This window comes from Triturus cristatus, chromosome 9 (assembly GCF_964204655.1).
Source record: "Triturus cristatus chromosome 9, aTriCri1.1, whole genome shotgun sequence".
Classification (NCBI taxonomy): Eukaryota; Metazoa; Chordata; class Amphibia; order Caudata; family Salamandridae; genus Triturus; species Triturus cristatus.
Window position 1 is genome coordinate 947,504,215 of NC_140592.1, and position 20,286 is coordinate 947,524,500.

The 20,286-nt window shown below is 42.1% G+C and overlaps 1 protein-coding gene across 2 annotated transcripts in view; it reads left to right on the forward strand.

Annotated features, from left to right (window-relative positions):
• The window catches only part of EFCAB11 (EF-hand calcium binding domain 11), a 644,575-nt gene that overhangs the window by 357,394 nt on the left and 266,895 nt on the right, over positions 1 to 20,286 (forward strand). For both annotated transcript variants that reach the window (XM_085628048.1, XM_085628049.1), the window contains one exon: positions 13,837 to 13,927. In XM_085628048.1, coding sequence (XP_085484174.1) covers positions 13,837 to 13,927 — 91 coding nt within the window. The remainder of the gene's footprint in view (positions 1 to 13,836; positions 13,928 to 20,286) is intronic.

The following is a 20,286-nucleotide window of genomic DNA, read 5'->3' on the forward strand; positions in this document are numbered from 1 at the left end:
TCCCACTTTCTTGGAACATCGTACCCTGTGGAGGTTTTGCTTCTCAAGCAGATCCGGACATAGAAGAGCGGCTCGGCCTCCCCTGTTAGTCCAACATGCTCTCTAGTGTGTCCTTTGTTGACATCCTTGGTCATATCTTGTGGGATTGGATCACCTTTGTTCAAATCATGGGCACCTTGTGAAACATCCTGCACCTGCAACTGTAACTGGGAGGATAGCCCTGAACAGCACCGTATGCTGCTTTTATCCGTCTCTAGTGTTCATTCTCATATTGCCCTCCGCTGCTGCCCCCAGGGTTTGGTCACCCTTTCCCACCACATGCTGTATATGGGTCCCCAGTGTTTTCCCCCAGTCACTGCGGGCAGATTTCCTGAAATATCACCCAATGTCTTGTTGTCCCCGATGCCCAGTGTGGTATTATCGACCTGTATGCTGCTTTGGCCGCATACCTGAGCTAAGTCTGAGGCACTGTCCTGCTCCGTACTTTGCCAGGGGCGTAGATCTACTTCTGGACCCTCTTAGCAACTCGAGCACTGAGGTACCAGTCCGCTGTTGCTGCGCGACTGCACTCCTCCCCTTCCCCTCTGGGTTTGTCTCTGCCTGAGTCATCTTCTGCCTGCGTCCCGAATGAGCCATCCCTGCTGGTGCGGAGGCTGAGTCCGCGGCTGGCGTATGTTGGGCTGTCCGGTGGGCTGCACCTCTTCCCCTTGCTGCTGCCGATTTGGGCCCCATGGCCGACGCTGATCTGCTCGTCGAGATCTGACGTTCTGCAACCAGGAAAACTCCTTTTTCAGCCAGCTGCAACGATCAATCACCGAATCAGCCTGTCGCGCTATGGATTAGATCCAAGGTAAGGCCCAGCCGGGTTCTTTATCTCTCTGTTTTGCGGGGTTTAATCAAGCTCAAACTATAGGCTCCATACAGAGTTCTTGTTGGGAGCCACCTATGGCCACCATCTTGCAACTTGGTGCATTTTGAACGTACCTGAATATTTTGAGCCTGCTCTTCAAACGGTTCGCTCGGCATGCAGGGAGTGCTGTGTTTAGTGCGTTTGTGCCACTATATGTTGTTTTGGGCCGCCATCTTTGTCAGCGGTCTAAATGCTGCTGCGTGGATGTCCTGTAGGGACATAAGAGATGCTGATGCACGGACGCTCCAAAGGTGTGCCTAAAGCAAGCCCGCCTGCGCACAGCATCCGTGCTCCGCCCACGCTCAGTGCCAGCCATGCTACTCCATTATCTCAGTAGGGCCCATGCAGAAGGTATTTCCCTTCGGATATATATGCTCTGAAACCTGGTGCTTCATATTCTGGTCAGTTTTACCCGTCCACCTCAGCACTGCTGCTTATCTGCCCTCTGTGTTCCTTCAAATTGTATGGCTGTCTGTTGTCTGCTAATGCATCATAGGTTAATAGCTCCCTGAAGGTTAGTAACAATCATGCCAACACGCTAAGGGTCCAGGCAGCATTAATAAACATCCCATCCCTTGGACATCCTGTTTCTCACAGAAACGTGGATGAGCGATAACTCAGCGCCAGATATTGCGTTTGCTGTCCCCTCGAGCTACTCGATTGTTCACCATGATAGGGTGGGTAAGAGAGGTGGGGGCGTCACTATAATCTCAAAACGCGTGTTGAAATTAACTTCTTTTGAGATTCCTGAACTCCTTGTGGCTGAATCTTTGGATTTCTGTCTCGCTCTTTCAGCAAATAAATCAGTGTCTCGAATGTTAATCTATCGTCCTCCTGGTTAGGCTACACATTTTTTGTTCTCTTTAGATCACCGTCTGTCCAACTACACGCTAAAGTACTTCAATTTCTCAGTATTGGGAGACTTGAACATTTAATTGGACAAGACAGAGGCTCACTGCGCCTCCCTTCTCCTGGACACTGTCTGCCTGGAACCTGAAGCAGTTCATGGACAAACCCACCCACCTGCTTGGTTGTATTAAGATTGTAGAGGTTTTGAGTAACACCTGGTCGGATCACTCTACAGTGTACTTCTGCTGGACACTGGAGCAAGGCCCCAAGTAGCACCCATTAAACCAGGTTCTGGTGGTCTGAGATGCCCATCAGCTTCCTGTATTGACCAGGAGATTAGATCAGTGAGGCAGCACTGTGAAAAGCTTGAAAGATCCTGGCACAAGCATTATCTGCCCGAGGACAAGGAGCGCTATAAAAGGGAGCTGTCCATCTACCACCGAAGAATTTAAAAAAAAGCTCAAGCAAAGTACTTTACTAATGAAATTACGAGGCCCAACAACAAACCTAAAGAGGTTTTTAAAATCACAAAGAAGCTTGCCAATCCTCCCGCTCTCTCTCAGCTCCTGGAAGCCTCTCCGAAACTCTGTTCTCAACTTTCTGACTGTTTAGAGATTTTGGGCATTGTTGAGACATTAAAAGCAGCGGGAACAAGCAATAGTGTAGACTTCTGAATTAGATGGCCAAAACGTATCTACAGTTACCAGTAGCAGTGAGTTCAATTGGTCTGGAGGTCAGCCCTTGTTAGTTCCTTCCTTACACTCCTGTTCTTTAATGGAGTTCTCCACCATTTTATTATAAGACTCCGAGCAAGCCCTTAAAGCTTGTAGGTTCGGCTCTACTAACAACTTCTGCCCCATCAACCCCAATTCTGGTCGCTAATGCTGAGGCCATCAATCCCTCCCTGAATTTGTTGCTAAACAACTCATTGTGCCAGGCCACTGTTCCCAGCTGCTAGAAGAGTGCTAGGCTGATTCCAATGTTGAAAAACCACTCTGCAGAAAAGACCGTCCTGGACAACTACAGGCCGATTTCTTTCTTGCCAGCATTCTCAAAGATCCTCAAAAAACTAATCACCATCCAACCTTATAGTTATCTTGATGCTAATCAGTTGCTGCATCCTTCGCAATCAGGTTTTTGCCTGGGATTCAGCACTGAATCTGCTCTGGTAGGGGTCTCTGATGTTATTCAACTGGCTGTGGATAACAGGAAGAAAGAGGCCTTGCTGCTACCGAACCTCTCTGTGGCATTTGACCGAGTTTCCCATCCTATCCTGATGTAACGGTTGCGGGACATCAGAATAGGTGGGACCACGCTAGCTTGGCTGGTCTCCTTTCTGTCGAGCAGATGTCAGTCTGTGTGGATGCCACGATTTGCGAATGACTACAAATCCATTAGGTTTAGGGTTCCCCAGAGCTCTGCCCTGAGTCTGACATTGTTGAATGCCCCCTTTGGCAACTCTGGTGGAATCCTTTGGAGTACAGGTCATCTCTTATGCTGACAACACGCAGATAATTCTAACTTGGGACGGGAACATCTCTAGTGCACATAATAGAATTGAAGCGTCCCTGTCAGCGATATTCCAGTGGATGTGTCGGAGCAATCGCCAGTGCAGCACCAGTAAGACCGAGGTACTGGTTTTTGGAATCCACCCCCCTTCCTGGGGTAGTGAGGTGTGGCCTAGTTCTGCTCCATCTACTCTGACCTCCACTACAGTGGTTAGAAATCTTGGGGTGGTGTTTAACAACAACTGTTCACTCAAACCACAAGTGGAGTGTGTAGTCAGGACATGTTTTTGCCTTCTCTGGTTTCTTGTTCCTGCTCCCAGCCCCTTGTCAGAAGATGGTAGTCCATGCCCTATAACATCCAGGCTGGACTATGCCAATGCATTATAGTGGGGTTTTCCTTTGTATCAACTTAAGAGACTCCAGTTAATGCAGAATGGTGCAGCCCGGCTCCTGCTTAACATTCTGAGGAACATTTCTGTTCAGGTCCATCTCAAGGAGTTGCATTGGTTTCCCATCTGGGCGAAAATGACTAGTGGTAGCCCACATAGCTTTCTATGGACTTGGCCTCAAATATTTAACTAAAAGACTTCCTCACTATCATCCATCCAGAACTGTACGCTCTGCTGATGCACTGCTGTCAGTGGTGCCTAAGACTAAGAGGAAGAGATGGGGAGGTACCTTCTTCTCTGCCTTAGCTGCTGCGGACTGGAATGCTCATCCCCTGCACATTTGTGCTACTAAGGATGCTGGTTCCTTTAAAAACAGCTTGAAGACCTGGTTTTTTAATGTTGCTTCTTAGTTTGTTTATATTCCTCCCCTATGAGATCAGGGGTCGATGAACCTGTAGTACCATGACACTATAGAGTAGCTATGCACTTTACAAGCTCGATTTGATTTGATTTGACATTCCTCCAATACAGTTCTGCCTTGGTCTGTTATATAAAGCACAACTTTTTTGCTGACATTGTTCTGTTCATAAGCTATTCTTGGTTGATTGACTGGACACCCTGGTTGAATAATAAATTGACATCCTATTTCTGGCATGACTAGGTTCGGTCAACATGACGCTACTGCTTATACCATAACTTTCACCATACTTTTTTTTTTTTTTACCCTTTTCATATTTTGTAGCAGAGCCTTATTTCCATGTAAAGACCATTTTGTAGTAAACAAATGATTATCCTTTGGTAATAATTTTTTGGGACCAAATTATATTTTTTTAATTTGACAATCAGTTTTACTGCGTGAATGGGACTACCTATAACCTTTTGAGATAGAATAACAAAGATAGATTTAATTTATCACCCTCAAACTCCTGGTGTATTGACATGGCGGTTTGTGTTTCTCATTAAGTTTGAAATTATATACCCTTTACATCAGTGAGCCATCACTTGTTCAATTTAAGTGACCACATTGCAACTCCATAGTGATGCTATTAAAAATTGTGCAATAATTGTATATATTTTAATAAACCATTTTATTAGCATTTCCGGATAATGTAAACAATGCAATTGTAGATGGTAATACATCAAATCATATCTGTTGTTGAGTTACAGTACCAGCTATGATGAAGAATACATATTTCTGAAATCTGGGGCCAATGTTCATCTTCTGGAGGTCCCCAAAAATATAGTTGTACTTAACATGAGAAACGTCTTCTTGATGTCACCAGGGTCAATAAAAGGGGACTCTCTCACTTTTGGGTCGGTGCCAGGGCATTGTGGAAGTCATCTAGGTTGTGTCTAGTCGACGGCCCTTGCATACACATGTTTTGAGTCATATGTTCAATTATCAGCCTTGATCAGAGCAACCTGTTGGCCAGCACCTTCGCACGAAAATTGCCTCCAGCACTAATTAGTTGAACTAGATCTATACGAGGCACAAACATATCTTGAAGATGGCTGGGCTTAAAAAAATAATTGTCTTAGGTCAGGGGGAATACTTCAGACCTCGCATCTGTAGCTCAGCTGCCTGCCAGAGCCTTTTAAAGAAGTGAAGCTGGCAGCCATTTGGTCCTAAAGTCTATTCCAAGACAGAAGCTGATCTGGGGATTGTCCTTCGCAGATAACTTTCTCTCCTGTAAACCACATTCAGTTTGAGTGGGCTTTTTTCGGGGAGTCGGCGAAACAGCCATCAGTCTTATTTTGGTGCAATGAGTATAGTGTTGACTTAACAGCTCCTCGCAATTACCTCTCCCTCATGAGTTTGAATCTCATCCGCATGTTTGGCTGTCTTGTCTCTTCTGCTCTGCCAGTAAAGTAATTTGCTGTTTTCATACCCAGATTTATGCCTGGGTCTTTGGATGCCATACTTGATGTCTTACTGGATTCTGTTGAATTTGTTTCAGGTATGCCCTGTTCCTTTATGGTTCTTGATGTGTGGCCTCATCCGGTTTGGTGAGTTACCCCCTTTCCAATCCCAGGAGTAGGCTTCCAAGTCAGTTGTTGAATGCATTTTGCTTGATCCTAAGAACCAAGGCTTATCCTCCAAGGTCAGGCTTTATCACTTCCCAGATGCTTTACTGAGAGGTGACACATCCATCTTTTCCTGCAAAAATGATTCAGCGTCCTCCCGAGATATATACAAGAAATTGGTTATCTGAAAGCCACCAGGTGTTATTGTCATACCCGAGGGTCCCGACTTTTTATTACCAACACACAACTCAATGAGCACATGATCTGAAGGGCCACAAGCTAGGATACGAGTGTTACAGATAAAAAGGGCATCTGGGTAGGGTACAAAACCATCTTCGAGCTGGGAAAAGGACCTATATAAATCCAAGTAAAAGATGTAGCATTGGTTTGAAGGGTATCGGGTATGCCAAATAACGTTCAGACCCAATAATTTTGTAAAGTTGGACCTTCTTAATGGTCTGCCCCAGTCTAACTATATACATGTTTGTGCCAGTGTCTGTCACGCAAAGTCCTCTGTAATAATGGTAATGAATGAATGAGTAGTCTTCTTGAGCGCAACGATTTCCTGGAGGCGTCTTGGCGCTATGTGAAACAAGAGGATGGTGGAACTCAATTTTTTATTTTTATTTACTGAATTACAAGCCATGTTTTAAGGGGTGTCTGTAAGACGAGAGTGATGTTGCTGCTTTCAATTCATTTGGACGATGATTCTAATGTAGGGCCGTGGACCTGAAAAAGCTTCCGTTGCCCCTGGAGGAACGTTTGAAAGCTGGCACCATCATGTATCTCACAGAGCTGGAGCACAAGGTTCTATGGGGCTTGTACCACTTAAGGTTCTTCTTAAAGTGGGATAGTCCCTGCCCATGAAGGGTCTTATAGGCCATACACAAGGCCTTGAAAATAATGCCCTCCCTGACTTGGAGCCAGTGGAGTGTGCTGATGGCTGTTTTCGCTGATTGTAATTTTGTAATTTTCAAGAGGAACCGAGAAGTAGCATTCTGGAGAAACTGTAATTTTTTAAGGGACCCTTGGGCAGGTCTAGGTAAAGATTGTTACAGTAGTCAAGTCTTGCTAGCACAAGTGCAATGACTACTGTTTTTAGGAGATCAAAGGGTAAGAATTTTCCAATCTTCTTAATCACTCTGAGAGCATGGAAGGAGGATTTACATGATCTTTATATTTTAATTATTCCCTGTCCAGTAACGCCCCCACATTATTAACTTTGGAGGCTAGTGTAGGGAGTGATCCTAACTCAGACGGCCACCAGGCTGGGGACCGAAAAGACGGTGTGTTCCCAAACCGAATAACCTCTGTCTTTGATGAATTTAACTTTAAGCAATTACAGTCCATCCATTTGCTTACCGCACTCATGCAAGTCCTAAATACTCTCCTGGAATGAACTTCATTTTTGGCAAGGGAAACTACTATTTGGGTGTCAGCATATGATGCTAATGACAGACCAAAGGATTTTATGAGCGAGGCCAGAGGTGTTAAGTATAGATTGAACTATGTGGGGCTCAGCGATGATCCCTGGGGGACACCACAGGGCAGAGAATAAGATTCTGAGGTGAACTCCCCCAGGGACTCTGCTTGTCGCCGCTCAGAAAGGGATGATTGTAATAGGGCCAGCGCAGGACCCCCTATCTCGGGTTTTCGCATACGGGCAACCAAAAGCTCGTGGTTGACCGTATGGAAGGCAGCTGACCGATCCAGTAAGATTAGTGCTGCATTTTCGCCCCCATCCAGGGTTACTCTAATTTCCTCTTTGGCCTCTATAAGCGCAGATTCCGTGCCGTGGCCCTGCCTAAAGCCGAACCGAGTGTCATTAAGGAGATGATTGCAGGTGGGTACATGGACCAGTTGCTCTAGAAATAATTCCAGAGTACCAACTGTCAGTGTGGGCATATGTAGTCATTAAGCAATGTCCAACTCTATTCTCTGAATGTGCCACTGCCCATTATGTATCTCCCATAAGTATCCATCCATGTGCATTGTAGAAGAAATTAAACATTTTGCTTGAATAATAAAGTAGCATCACTCATGGATTACTCATGACTACGGATGTTGCATTTAGTTGCTAATAAGTAGGTTTGCAGGAGCATTAGGACAGTCAGGAAATATCTTTTGCCTGAGCAAAGAACAGCACCTTGCTTTATCTTAACAATAAGAGTGTCACACCACAGCAAAACAAAATTAAACATAACCATGTGTAGTATCTAGCACTTACCTGCGTGTGGGGGGTTGATTTCTGGCAGTTGAAACTTACCTGGGTGCTGGAAGGTGCACAAGGTAGTTCACTGCGGCTGTACTTAAATAAACAACGTGTTGACTCTACCTGTATGCTTCATTGATGTGGGCGTTCTGCCTGGCAGGAGCCTGGCTCGTCTCCTGTATGTATGCAGAGTCGCATGAGGTGATGTCATTTCAAGGGGGCTTCTTTGTATACTGGTCCACAGAGATCGACAGCTCTACTGTGTTGAGAGTGAATGCCCACAACATTTTAGGGTGTCATGTGGCACACCATAAACCGCTTCTCTGGTGCTTGAGGCAAGAGTGGTTAGACAGGGAACTTCCTGCTTAGTCCTGTCTACAAGTACAGGTGGAAGACTCCACATTATTTGTTCAGTGTACCCATGGGTGACATTATCGATGGTGCGCACACCTGTGTACATCAAACTGTGAATGCTGGCCATCTTCTAATTTCAACATGTTTTATTTATTTTTTATACAAGAACACATTAGCAATTCTGTTACAGGGTTAGCATAGGTTGTACCAAGCGCAGATAATACATCAGTGTCCTGAGACATTATGTCACGTTTGTTTAGCTAACCTCACATGACGATAATTAGAGAAAAAGAGAAAGGCCATTAGTCAGTTACTCACTGTGATGCGCATACCTCTGAGTACTGTTTGACTGGTTTCCTTAATTTTCTAAAAATGTCAAAGTGTGGCAAACTTTACTCAGCCACAGATTTGTATACAGTTAGCTAAGTTGTGTGCTACCCTCAGTTCTCTAGGTTCTATATGTTAACAGGCCTATGAGTTGATACAGAGGTGGTCTATTTGGAATTAGTTCACCATCCCCGTTGCAGCTGCACACAATATCTCTGTCACTGAGCAGAGGGCCATTTATTTTTATTTTTCATAGACGTGTCAAGGGTCAATAGGACCCCCTCCATCTTTTCTGAAGTGCCCCAGAGAACGTCTATTTGTCTGGAGTAATTGGTTCGATGCTTTTGAAACATTCCTCAGTCGAAAGGGGCTTCAAGAATCAGACCAGAGTGGAAGAAATGCCTGCTTCTTCACTCTTTGACAGACGAGCGTTTTTAAGGAACTATAGGAGTTGGTTCCCAACTCAATTGAATTCTCCCAACACAATTGGTATCTGTCAGTCTTTACAATTTAGGAGAACAGCTCACCCCACATGCTAACAACCTGGCCAAGCATAATTTATTGATAATTACCCTGGTTTATATAAACAAAATGTTCACACTTAAACACAGATGCAATACCAAAACCTCGAAACAAGGCGCATTACCAATTAAACATGTTCCCCAGTTTACCGCTTTCTATGTGCATAGCTGTTAAGTCTCCCGCTGAAGCTGTCCACTTCAGCATTTCAATAAACATTTCCTTCATTTCCTTGAATGTGGCGATTTCTATGCCATAGCATTTGGGTGCAATGCCAGTAATAACGCCCAATCCAGATACCTAGACTCACCTTACGCTAATTCTTTTAGGAATGTAGTCAAAACCCAGGATACTTTGCCTGGGCTACAGTAAATTGTATCTGCCAGTGATTTCCGATAGATTTTCAGTGACCGCAGTCCAGTACTACCTCAACCTGTCATAATCCCAGAACATATGAATCAAATCAGCCCGTGTTGCCCCACATCTAGGATAAAGGTCCCTAACCACAGGGTACATCTTGTGTAATCTGAGTCACATATGAGCAATCTACTGTGTAATCCCAGTCACTAAAGGAACTGCAAGATGGATAGGCCATACAATCCAGATCTGTTACAAAACAGAGAGTGTTACATTGGGAGAAAAGCCAAGGACAAGGTTGACAAGTTAGAAGGAATCAACCCTCGCCTCCCTTGATAACATGTATTTAAATGAGATCTGCATGGCAACCAGGTGGTCTTCTGTGCTCACCTTCACAAAGCATTGCTGTGTAGACATTCAAGCCAATAAGGAGGCTCTGGTGGGACAAAGGGTTCTAACACACCTGTTTGCTAATATATGCACTGAAAATACCAACCTCCCAAGGGAAGAGAATATTGCTATAAAATGACTGTAGTGCATGTGAACCAAAAAAAGATTTATGCTGCAAAACAAAATGGTTAATAATCTGTAGGAGTAGTTTTGCAGCTTGAGGAATATTCTGGATTTAAATGTGACTATCCCACCTATATATTGTACGTTAAATAATTCTCAACAGTTCGGCTTTAGAAGCTGGAAGCTTTTCATTGCAAATATTCTTATGTTCAGCTCTGTACAATTTTTGTCGATTTATTTTTTTAGGCAAATCGTCTGCTTCCAGTCTCCTAATCACTCCATGATCGCACAGTCCATGGAAACTCATATCGGATTCTGTGACCTAGACCCACAAAAATCACATAACCTAAGACTCCGATTTTTCAAAATTCAAACAAGTTATTCAGTGGCTTTCTCTATCAAAAAGATCTTCAGGTACATGCATCAACCATTTTTGGGAGCGCAAACGGTGCGATTCGCAAAAATCGTCCGTTTGCGCCTGCAAAAAGGGCTTCTGCGATGCATCAACCTGTCAGCCTCTAGCAATTTAAGAAATTGCAAATTATTGAGATTTCTTAAATTGTGATTGCATTTAAAGAATTCCAAATTGCGATTCTTTAAATGCAGTGCATGATGGAATCACAAATTGCGATTTTGGTAATAGGGGGCACAAATTACCATCAATTTGTACTTGATGGTAATTTGCAAAAACTTTGAAAAATGCACTCAAGTGCATTTTTCAAAGTTGTAGGTTACACACACACATACCCTTGGGGCGTGTGTGTGCGTAACATTTGTGCACAGATTAATATCAGGGGTGCGACAGGGTGTCCTTTTGACACCCTTGCACCCTTAAAATTCCATGCGCAATTTGCGAGTACCTATTGTTACTTGCAAATTGCACATGTATATTCCTATTTATTCCTATGGGCCTGTGGGCACATAGGAATGAATAGGAAGCAGTTCCTTAATTGCGAGTCGCAATTAAGGAATGTTTAGGAATCGCTATTTTAATTGCGATTCCTACATGCATAGGCTTTTGAGAGTCCTTAATTGTGATTCCTTAATAATCACAATTAAGGACTAGCAAAAGCTTTTCTTGAGGCATGTGCCTGCTTGTCCTTATACCATAAACTCTTGCTCAAGTCTGCGGCCTTCAAGCTCTGCAGAGCCCTCTGACTTAAAGACCATGGGAACACAATCTGAACTGAATCAGAAAGAAGACCAATAAAGCGGGTCAAAGCCAGCACACTGAAAATCCATCCCGGTAACAGAAGCCAATTAATTGTTTGGTCAGTTTCAGTTCCTTCTTCAGAAGATTCAATACAGGGTCCATTTTGGTCATGTTGAAAACTTTTAGAAAAAAGCATCCAATACCCTGCATGTTCCTAAATTCACTTGCACTATAAATCCTAGATACTTTAACTACTTCTCGATTGCCAGTTGACTTTTCAGCTCCTTATACTTCTGAGACTCGAGTGGGATGTTGTCTAAAAGTGTACATCCTTTTCTTTTAAATACTCAGTCAACAAATAAAGTACCTAGAAGTCTTGGCAGTCAGAAAGACAGACATGTATCTGAAGCACCCAGCCTGCCAATGTGGACTGCAGGATGTGAAGACATTGTGCCGCATGGGGAACAGTGAAATATGAGTCCTTGAGTTGAAGTTTGGGCAAATCTGTTTAATAATTTGCACATTTATTACTGACCTCCAAACCGTACCTTTTCTTTCCACCAGAAAAAGTTCTTCGAAAGTTTTTGACCCCTTCCTTTACTTCTGCATTGCTGTCTCCTCTAGCTTCTGCCAAATGTTGAAACTAACACATTTTGTGACCCTGAAAAAACAATCATAAAAGGTTCCTTGGTTTGTAGTGGAGTCTTCAAATTCTATCTGAAAACCTTGTCCCAATGTTAAAACCTAAGGTTAAGTTCTGATCTTTCCTAAATAATTGAAAAAACTGTTGCACATTGCCTTCCGCTGTTTAATGGAATGGAACAGAATTAGCCTCTCTACTCAGAAGACCTGGATAAAGACCTCACATGCTTCTCAACTCTTGACCTTGCTGATCTTCCCCAGTGAAGGAAAATTGTCTTGCTGCCTGAAATTCCCCAAAATTCCCTGTTTCTTGAGGGTGCAAGCGAGACCTTTACATTCCAAGCTGGAAGAACAACCCCTTCGTCTGGCATGGTGAAAATTAGCTGAACCTCCAACAACCCTTCACATAGAAAAATTTACTTTGTTCACAGTTGTGGAAGTAGATGGATACTTTTTTTTTTAAACACATTTTATTAATTTTTGGTTTTCATCACATTGAAGTTGCAGTGCAGTCTGGGCTGGAACAAAAGGGGTGGGTCATTAAGCATACAATAACATAACCGTGTGCATCCAGAAGTTAGACTTTTCCAATCAAGTCCATGTTTGCCATACAATTTTGTCTGTATACAGTCCAAATTAGTCTGTGTCCCAGAGCACTGCAGCATAATTGCACCATAGTAGAAAAGAATTGTGTATCACATGAATGCAACTATCCCGTTGGAAGTAGATTGATACTTGACCACATTCTTCACAGCCCCTCTCCAAGTAAAAGACCCTTCTCCTCTCCACCTGGTTCCTTCCTTGCCATAGCCCATAATTTCAGGACTAATCTCAATCTGAATAGCTTTCTGCTTTCAGCCAAAAGCCAAATTCGCATTGTGAGGCGTACTGCTTGTTCGTTGGACTCAGTCCTTCAAGGAGGTTACATCTACTGCATCATCTTTCATCCGTGCTTCCTCGCTCATTCAAAAATCCATGCCAGAATGTCAATAACATCTAGTAATTTATCCTGACATTACTTTAAGAACGTTTACAGACCTTTACTTGGATCGCTACCAAGTTTAAACAAAAAAATTATAAGATCTGAATTAAGACCTGTTCTGGAAAACGTTGTCCTCTATACCTGGCCGCAAGCATTCTGACTACTGCTTTAAAAGGGTTTCTAAATCAATTCCTTAATGTGTTTACAAACATGGTCAAAAAGCCACAATGAACTTCTACCGTGAAAAATAATCATTAAGCTCAACATATGCCCTTGTTTTCTTTTAAAATATAATCCCTTGTCTGTGTTTTGCACAAATTAATCTACCAATTCTACCTGATTGTCACCATATAATCAAAAACGTACTCCTTATTCATTAATATCTTCATCATACATACGAATAATCCTTCAAATTCGTATCACCACTCAAGAACTGCTTTCCTTTCATGATGCTAAAGAGACACTTCTTTTGGTGCACAAGGGACTTCTTCTCTATCTGTGACACTAATATGATTAGTCTTGCAAATTCTTGGTAACTGGTATCTGCTGAAGCGGCATCTCCTAATCCAAAGACCAAGCATATAAGAATAACCGACTGCCTTGGAATATGATGGCACATGGTGCCAGAAGAAATGAAGAGTAAGAATTGTCTCTGAAAGCACAGCAACTGGTGTTAGAACAGCTTCACACACAAGGTTGAAAGTGTTGACTGAGTAACAGTGAAACCAATATTTGTGTTCAAATGATTCACTCAAAGCTAAAACTGCTTTGAGGTACATCTATTTCTCTGGAGTAATTCTGCATTGAATAGCTGAGTATTGATGACCGCGCATTTGACGAACAACAGTTGACGATCTTTCTAGATATGCATGTGACCTGCCCCTCCTTGGTTATTCCCACTTAAGAAGTTGATCCAGCCTATAAATTGGATTGCCACATAATCTCAGATGGTCTGAATCATACTCCGTTTTCCATTGTGAAGGGTAAAGCCACAGGAATTAGTTTGCCTTGATCTTTAAAAATAATCTTTTTGTTGGATATATTATTTGTTTACTTAACTTGTTTGTGTTTACTGTGTCCCTTTTTAACCCTTAAGGCAGAGGATTTTTAACACTGGATGACTTCAGAAGAGCCTTCAAACATGTTATGCCACTGTGTTCTGAACGAATGATACTTGAAGCCTTCAGGTACCTTTTAATTAAAGATATCAAAAGATAACTTAAAGATAGCAAAACCTGCTGCACTGTTTTTGGATGAGTAACTAGTTGTATGCATATAGATTTGATCACATTTATTAAATGTTTGTTAAAATATAGAAACTTTGCTACTTTACCTCCAATACTATTAAGGCATCCAACAGCTACACTCCTATACTTGCTACAGATATACATTTGGGCAATGAGCATCTGTTCAAACCGAGAAACTATGTCAGCTATTTGGTCCAGCCTCCAGTTCTCACCAGTGCTTAATTTGTAAAATATTAAGTGCCAGGTCTCTGACCGGGAGGCCACTGCAGCTTGCACCACCCATTGCCCTTGTCATCGCTGCCAAAACAACTACTAATCATCTCTCTCGCATGTAAATTCGACAGTTCATATTATTCCAGGTCCCCAAAGCTAAAGGAATGGCTGGGGGGCAGGTATTTGCAAATTTAATGTATGTTGTATTCCTAAACAACTGTTGTTCTGCTCATCTCTAAATTAGATGAGCAGCGCCACCATGTGGTAGACTGTTCTATGTCAAATTGTCAAATTAGGTGCTGGTGCCGAGCACCGGAAACCAATTAAGTGCGGGTGCCGAGCACCGGGAAGCCCCGGCTCAAATTAAGCACTGGGTCTGACCCACTAAACTACGTACAGCTCAGTAAAAATTACATACCCTCTCTACTGACTGCAAACCGGCGCAATACCAAATCAAAAATTTGGTAAGTCTTATCGCCAACTACCAGAAGGTGCTGTGATCCCATACTAAGGGCAAGAATAACAACTATAGTAGTTTACCATTGAGGCATTGCACTTTGATTGGCCTCTGCTCTAGTTTACCTTGACAAGGGAATCTGTTCCTTTGTGAGAACTCTCTAGCTATAATCATGGCTAGTCACACCTATTATGCTGTTAAGTAGAGTGACACATATCTTGCACTTCAAACATAGATTTCCTCCTGGTAGTTCTAACTGGAGGAAACTAGAGGGCACCGGTTACTTCTTTTAGAGTTTAGCGTAAACTTGTAGTAATCTGGTTGCCACACATTTAACAATGTTCTACTGGTGATAACTGCTTGACACATGATTAAGGCAAACCAGCTCTAAATATGAATACCTCAAGCTCTTGCGAATATATCTGTAAAAAATAACTTAATTGTGGGAATACCACTGAATCCGAATGTGGTTACATAAATACTTCATCAGGAGTGCTCATGTCTTATTTGACTTGCATCCTTACACATTCTTTCATGAATATGGTATTAGGACTTATGTTACAACATTGTTCTCTCAGAAGTATGATGATTTGTTAATAATTATGGAATAGTTCTTCATGTTATATTAAATAAATCCTCTAACTGCAATGCTAAAGTCTTGTGAGTATATTTTTTGTCCAGAGAGCTGTCTGCACAAAGATCATACCCAGTGCGTGGTTTGTCTGAAAATTCCTAAGAGAGGCGTCCTTCATTAGGTAGCTTTGTTTTCTATTTTGATATGTTTGCCTTCAAAACGCAACTCAAGACCTTCTTTAATTATTTTATATTCTTGTAATATCATATATAGATGATAATGATCCTCAGAGATTATAGATTTGCAAAAATGCGCACATGTAAAAATACTATTTATTCTTGAATGTAAGGTTGCCTTAAAACTGCAGGGCTTCCTTCTCTGAGATATCAAGACTCCCTGGTCCCCACATGGTGTTTACAACCTGCAATGCTGGAAGACTCCTCTTTCCGCGAGTCTTCTAGTACCGCCATCGGGGACTACTTTGAACACTAGAGGGCAGTAGTTACTTCTTCTAGAGTGTAGCTTAAATAAGGGATGGCCACGTCGGCCTTAGTGGAATGGGATGCATTAAAGGTGACGTTACTGGGGCAGTGTCTAGGAATGGGAAGCTGCATGCAGTGACAAGTAGAGACAGACTTACTAGACGTGGAGCGCACTTTACTATCTCTAGACTAGAGGCACACCCTTATACCTTCCATCACTGACAGACGCGCACGAAAAACACACGACGTAATACACAGTGCTCTCATCGAGAAGACACGCGATGGCTGACCGCTCCTGGTCTCTTCTTGCCTGGCTGATCAAAGAAGATCGGCAGATGATCCCCATTACCGTGCTCTGGTCCTCTAGTGGCAGGATGAACCGCTCACAACATGAAATACATAACGAAATGGTCCCCCACTTTAAGAAATGATTCCAGTCGACACTGGAGGCATCTGAACTAGACATAAATACTTTCCTAGATGGCCTTGCCTTCCCTAGACTAGCGACAGAACAACGCATGTAGCTAGAGGCCCCAGTCACGTCAGGTGAGATACGAAGTGCGATGCGTGCCTTAGCCTTTGGGAAAGTGCCGGGGACAGACGGCTTTCCATCCGAATTTTACAAAGCATATGCAGACCTCTTAGGACCGCAGTTACATCAGGTGTACACAGAGGCATTACAATGTGCACGTCTACCCGTCTCCCTTACTGAAGCCACATTGATTACTCTTCCAAAACCTGACCGCGATCCCACACAACTAGGATCGTATCATCCGTTGACGTTACTAAACGTAGACTATAAAATACTGGCGGGAGTTCTAGCGAGAAGGTTGGCACTATTCACACTGCAACTCATACACGAGGACCAGAATGGGTTTGTCCTGGCGAGAAATACCACCCTCAGTATACGCAGATTATTTTGGGTAATGAGATAAGCCCTATGTAACTGGCCCGGTTCGGGATGTCTGGTACTGAACCTGGAAAAAGCCTTTGACACCATAGAGTGGCCATTCCTTTTTAATGTGCTTCAGAGGTTTTAAGCCTGGTTAGACTTCTATATGGCGCACCATCAGTATGAGTCTGCACCGGTAACTCGTTCTCACAACCTGTAAGGATCTGTAAAGGCACCAGACAGGGCTGCCCTCTCTCCCCATTAATTTTCTCCCTCGCTATTGAACCCGTTATCACTGGCTGTACGCATATCTGTGGGTCTTTGAGGTATCACGTTAGGTACAACCACACACGCCATATCGTTATATGCCAGTGACATCCTGCTATATATCAGGGATGTCCAGTCAGTACCGTCTGTCATGCCTAACACTCCCACTCTCTTTGTGAGACTGTCAGGGTTGCAATCAACTGAGGGAAATGGTGCTTATTACCCTTTGTCCCCCACTTAATAGACCCACTCCTTACTGTTTTTTGTGCCCCAGTGGCGTGGCAGCCGACCATGTTCTGCTATCTGGGAATATGGATATATCACACCGATTGGGACGTATTGGATGGTAACCTTAGTAGAGCGATCACCTCCCTGATGTCGCAAATAGAGTTTTAATGTCATTTTAATGATGCCGACATTTTGCACATATTGTGGTTATGTCCCATGCTGCTGCATTACTGGGAGAGCGTGATGCAATACATGACCGCATGCTCTGACGGAGTGCTTCCAAACACATGGGAGGCCTGTATACTGAGGGTGTTCACTAGAGACAAAAAACACAGGGCCGTTTCTAGATTTTTGGACCTTGGCCTAGTGGTGGCCAAAAGGCTTCTTACGAGGCGCTGGAAATCAAACAACCGCCCGACCTTGCAGGCCTGGTCTCATTCCAGGCTTGATTGGGCTAGGGAGGAGGGAACTGCCCTTCATAGGGAGGACACCATGGGCCTATGCAGATTCCCAATCTCATCCCATTGGAATACAATATTGACAGCGCTCCAATCAGCATTAACCCCAGAGGCTAACACTGATAACCCTAACAAAGCGTAACTTGAATTACACTCACACTAAAGTTGGCCCTTACCGATAGGCCGGTCTTGTGCACACACCTTATACTGGACATACCAGGTTAGAGAAGAGGCCTAAGGTAATATACTCGATTATCCTATGACAGTAGGGCGCCGTACAAGGCGATGGCTTATCCCCCACTGTTAGTTAAGCCCACCCCCCCTTGTGTTTAATTTTTAGTTTGGTTGATTGATCTGTGGACGGTTGAGGTGCCATGTCCTTATAGTACTTAGTAGGGCTCCCGCGTCCATTTCACAAACAGCCGGGAAGGCAACTGTCGAAAAGAGATAGTGATGCCCTGGCATCTGCAAATACTCAATTTTGTACAAGATCTCCTCTTCATTTTTAGATCACAGTGTGGGTACATATTCAAATGCATGGACCAGCAAATGTAATCGTATATACATGCCTCATCTCTGGAATGTAACGATTTTCAATAATTGGTAACAAATGCTTTATGTATAAAAACAAAAGCTAATAAAACATCAAACAAAAAAAATAATCAAGGAGTCTGAAAGTGTTGCAAGATATAGGACTGAAGCTTTCTCAGCACCTTCAATATGGTTTCTGGGGAACCAATATCATTTTGCCAATACACTTGCCAAAATATGTTTTTAAAGCAAATCCGAAAATCACTACAATGTTTGAAATGCTGACTATATTAATGTGATCAAATATAAGGTGAGGATGATTGTGATTTATTTTTTTCTTGTTTAGATATATAACCTCTGTCCCCCAAAATTAGACATTTTGACTCCCTTGCTTACAATATACTTTTATGTCATGCATGAGTTTTATTGTAAGCAAAAACTACCACAACATATATTTTCGTCTTTCAAGATGCCTTCTTCCGGTTTTCACTTGCCATAATAGTAATTTTTTTGTAATTTAAATTTTTTATTTTGGGAATAGTTCATCAATACAGTAAATGCCTACAATAAATACATAATAAATAATATCATTTTCTGTGCCAACATGATAACGACTGTTTACACTATATCGATCATCTAATCAATACAAAATTTCTAAATCATGATCATCCTACTTGTTCCCCATGTCAAACAGAGAATGCGTAGAATATGAGGATAATCTGTGTGACCCCCTGTTTTATACATTCAAAATTCAAACATCTGATAAGAAATACCATAATAAAAAACACTCATTTAATCGAGCAATTCCCATAATTTCTTAAACTTCCTATACGACCCATCCTTAATGCATATATTTTTTCTAACGCTTTAATCTTGTTTATTTTTAAATTTAAGTGTTGAAAGGTCATAATTTAATGTTTGCCACCTTTGAAAAATTAAAGATCTTGCTAGCAACATCACTATGTGCATTCTTTTTTTTTTTAATAGATCCACTGCTAAATCAGGTGAATATCCAAAAACTGCCATCAGTTTATCTAACGTGTGCTGTACTTTCAGTTTTTTAACACAGTACTGGTTGATTGCTTTCCAGAATCAACTTAACTTTGGGCATTTCCGTACAATGTGTGTCCAGTTCCCACCTACCTCCAGATTACAGCTAAAGCCCTTTGCTGGGATCTTGGGATATATTTTATGAAGAAAGTCTGGGGTCCTGTATAGGAGCCATTTAGAATAATATTGCATTTGTCTTAAATTAGCCACTTTTAATAGGGAGAAGTTAAATGTATTTATCTAATCCCAAGCTGAAGGCGTTATTTCAAGCCCTTCTTTTAATTGCCTTTTTTTTGCATTTTCTTATAAGGATTCACTGCTTTGCTGCTACGTAATAACGAAGTCCAGCTGCTGATTGGTTTACGAGTTTGGGGATTTTATATTAATTTAACTAACTCCCTCATCTCCATTATACGAATGGGATTCAACTTCTTCAAAAATGTTTTATCCTAATAAACGACCATTGCATAATTTGTTTACAATGTTTAATATTGGGCTCTATTTCATTCCAGCTTTTCCAATTTGTATCTAAAAAATCCCCTATTTCAATATAGCCCTGATTCTGCCATTTGAGCATTTCGGTCTTATCTAGCAACGGGTCTACCCCTATATAAATATCTGACAGTAATGTTGCTGCATTGAGATTGGGAATTACGTAACAGCGATACATCTGTTGTTTGTGCTTGAAATTCCATTGAAGGGTTTTATACCCGACATTTTTTAGGGGTTTTCGTTAAACGCATAAAATCAATAATCTCATATTCTTGATAAATTAAATCCCCAAAACAATTATCATACCTATTTATATTTAAAGACTTGGTTAATCTATATATGGTATGTACAAAGTTTGCAAAATAATATTCCTTTAAATCAGGGCGGCTATACCTTCCTCATTGCTAGAAAATATACCTTGCATTTCCTTAAAAAATTTAATTTGTATTGCATTTGGCATAGCGAGAAATAAAAAACTTGCCATTTTGGTATTGAGATCAATTGAAAAGTATTATGGCTATTTATCTTTATCTAAATTTCTTAAAGGGAATGCTCTCAATTCTAACTACAAAGTTTTTCCTAGCTTGCATTATTTAACATATTTCATAATAGTGGAAAATCACAAGCCATTTGTGTGTGGGGGGGGTCGCTGTGA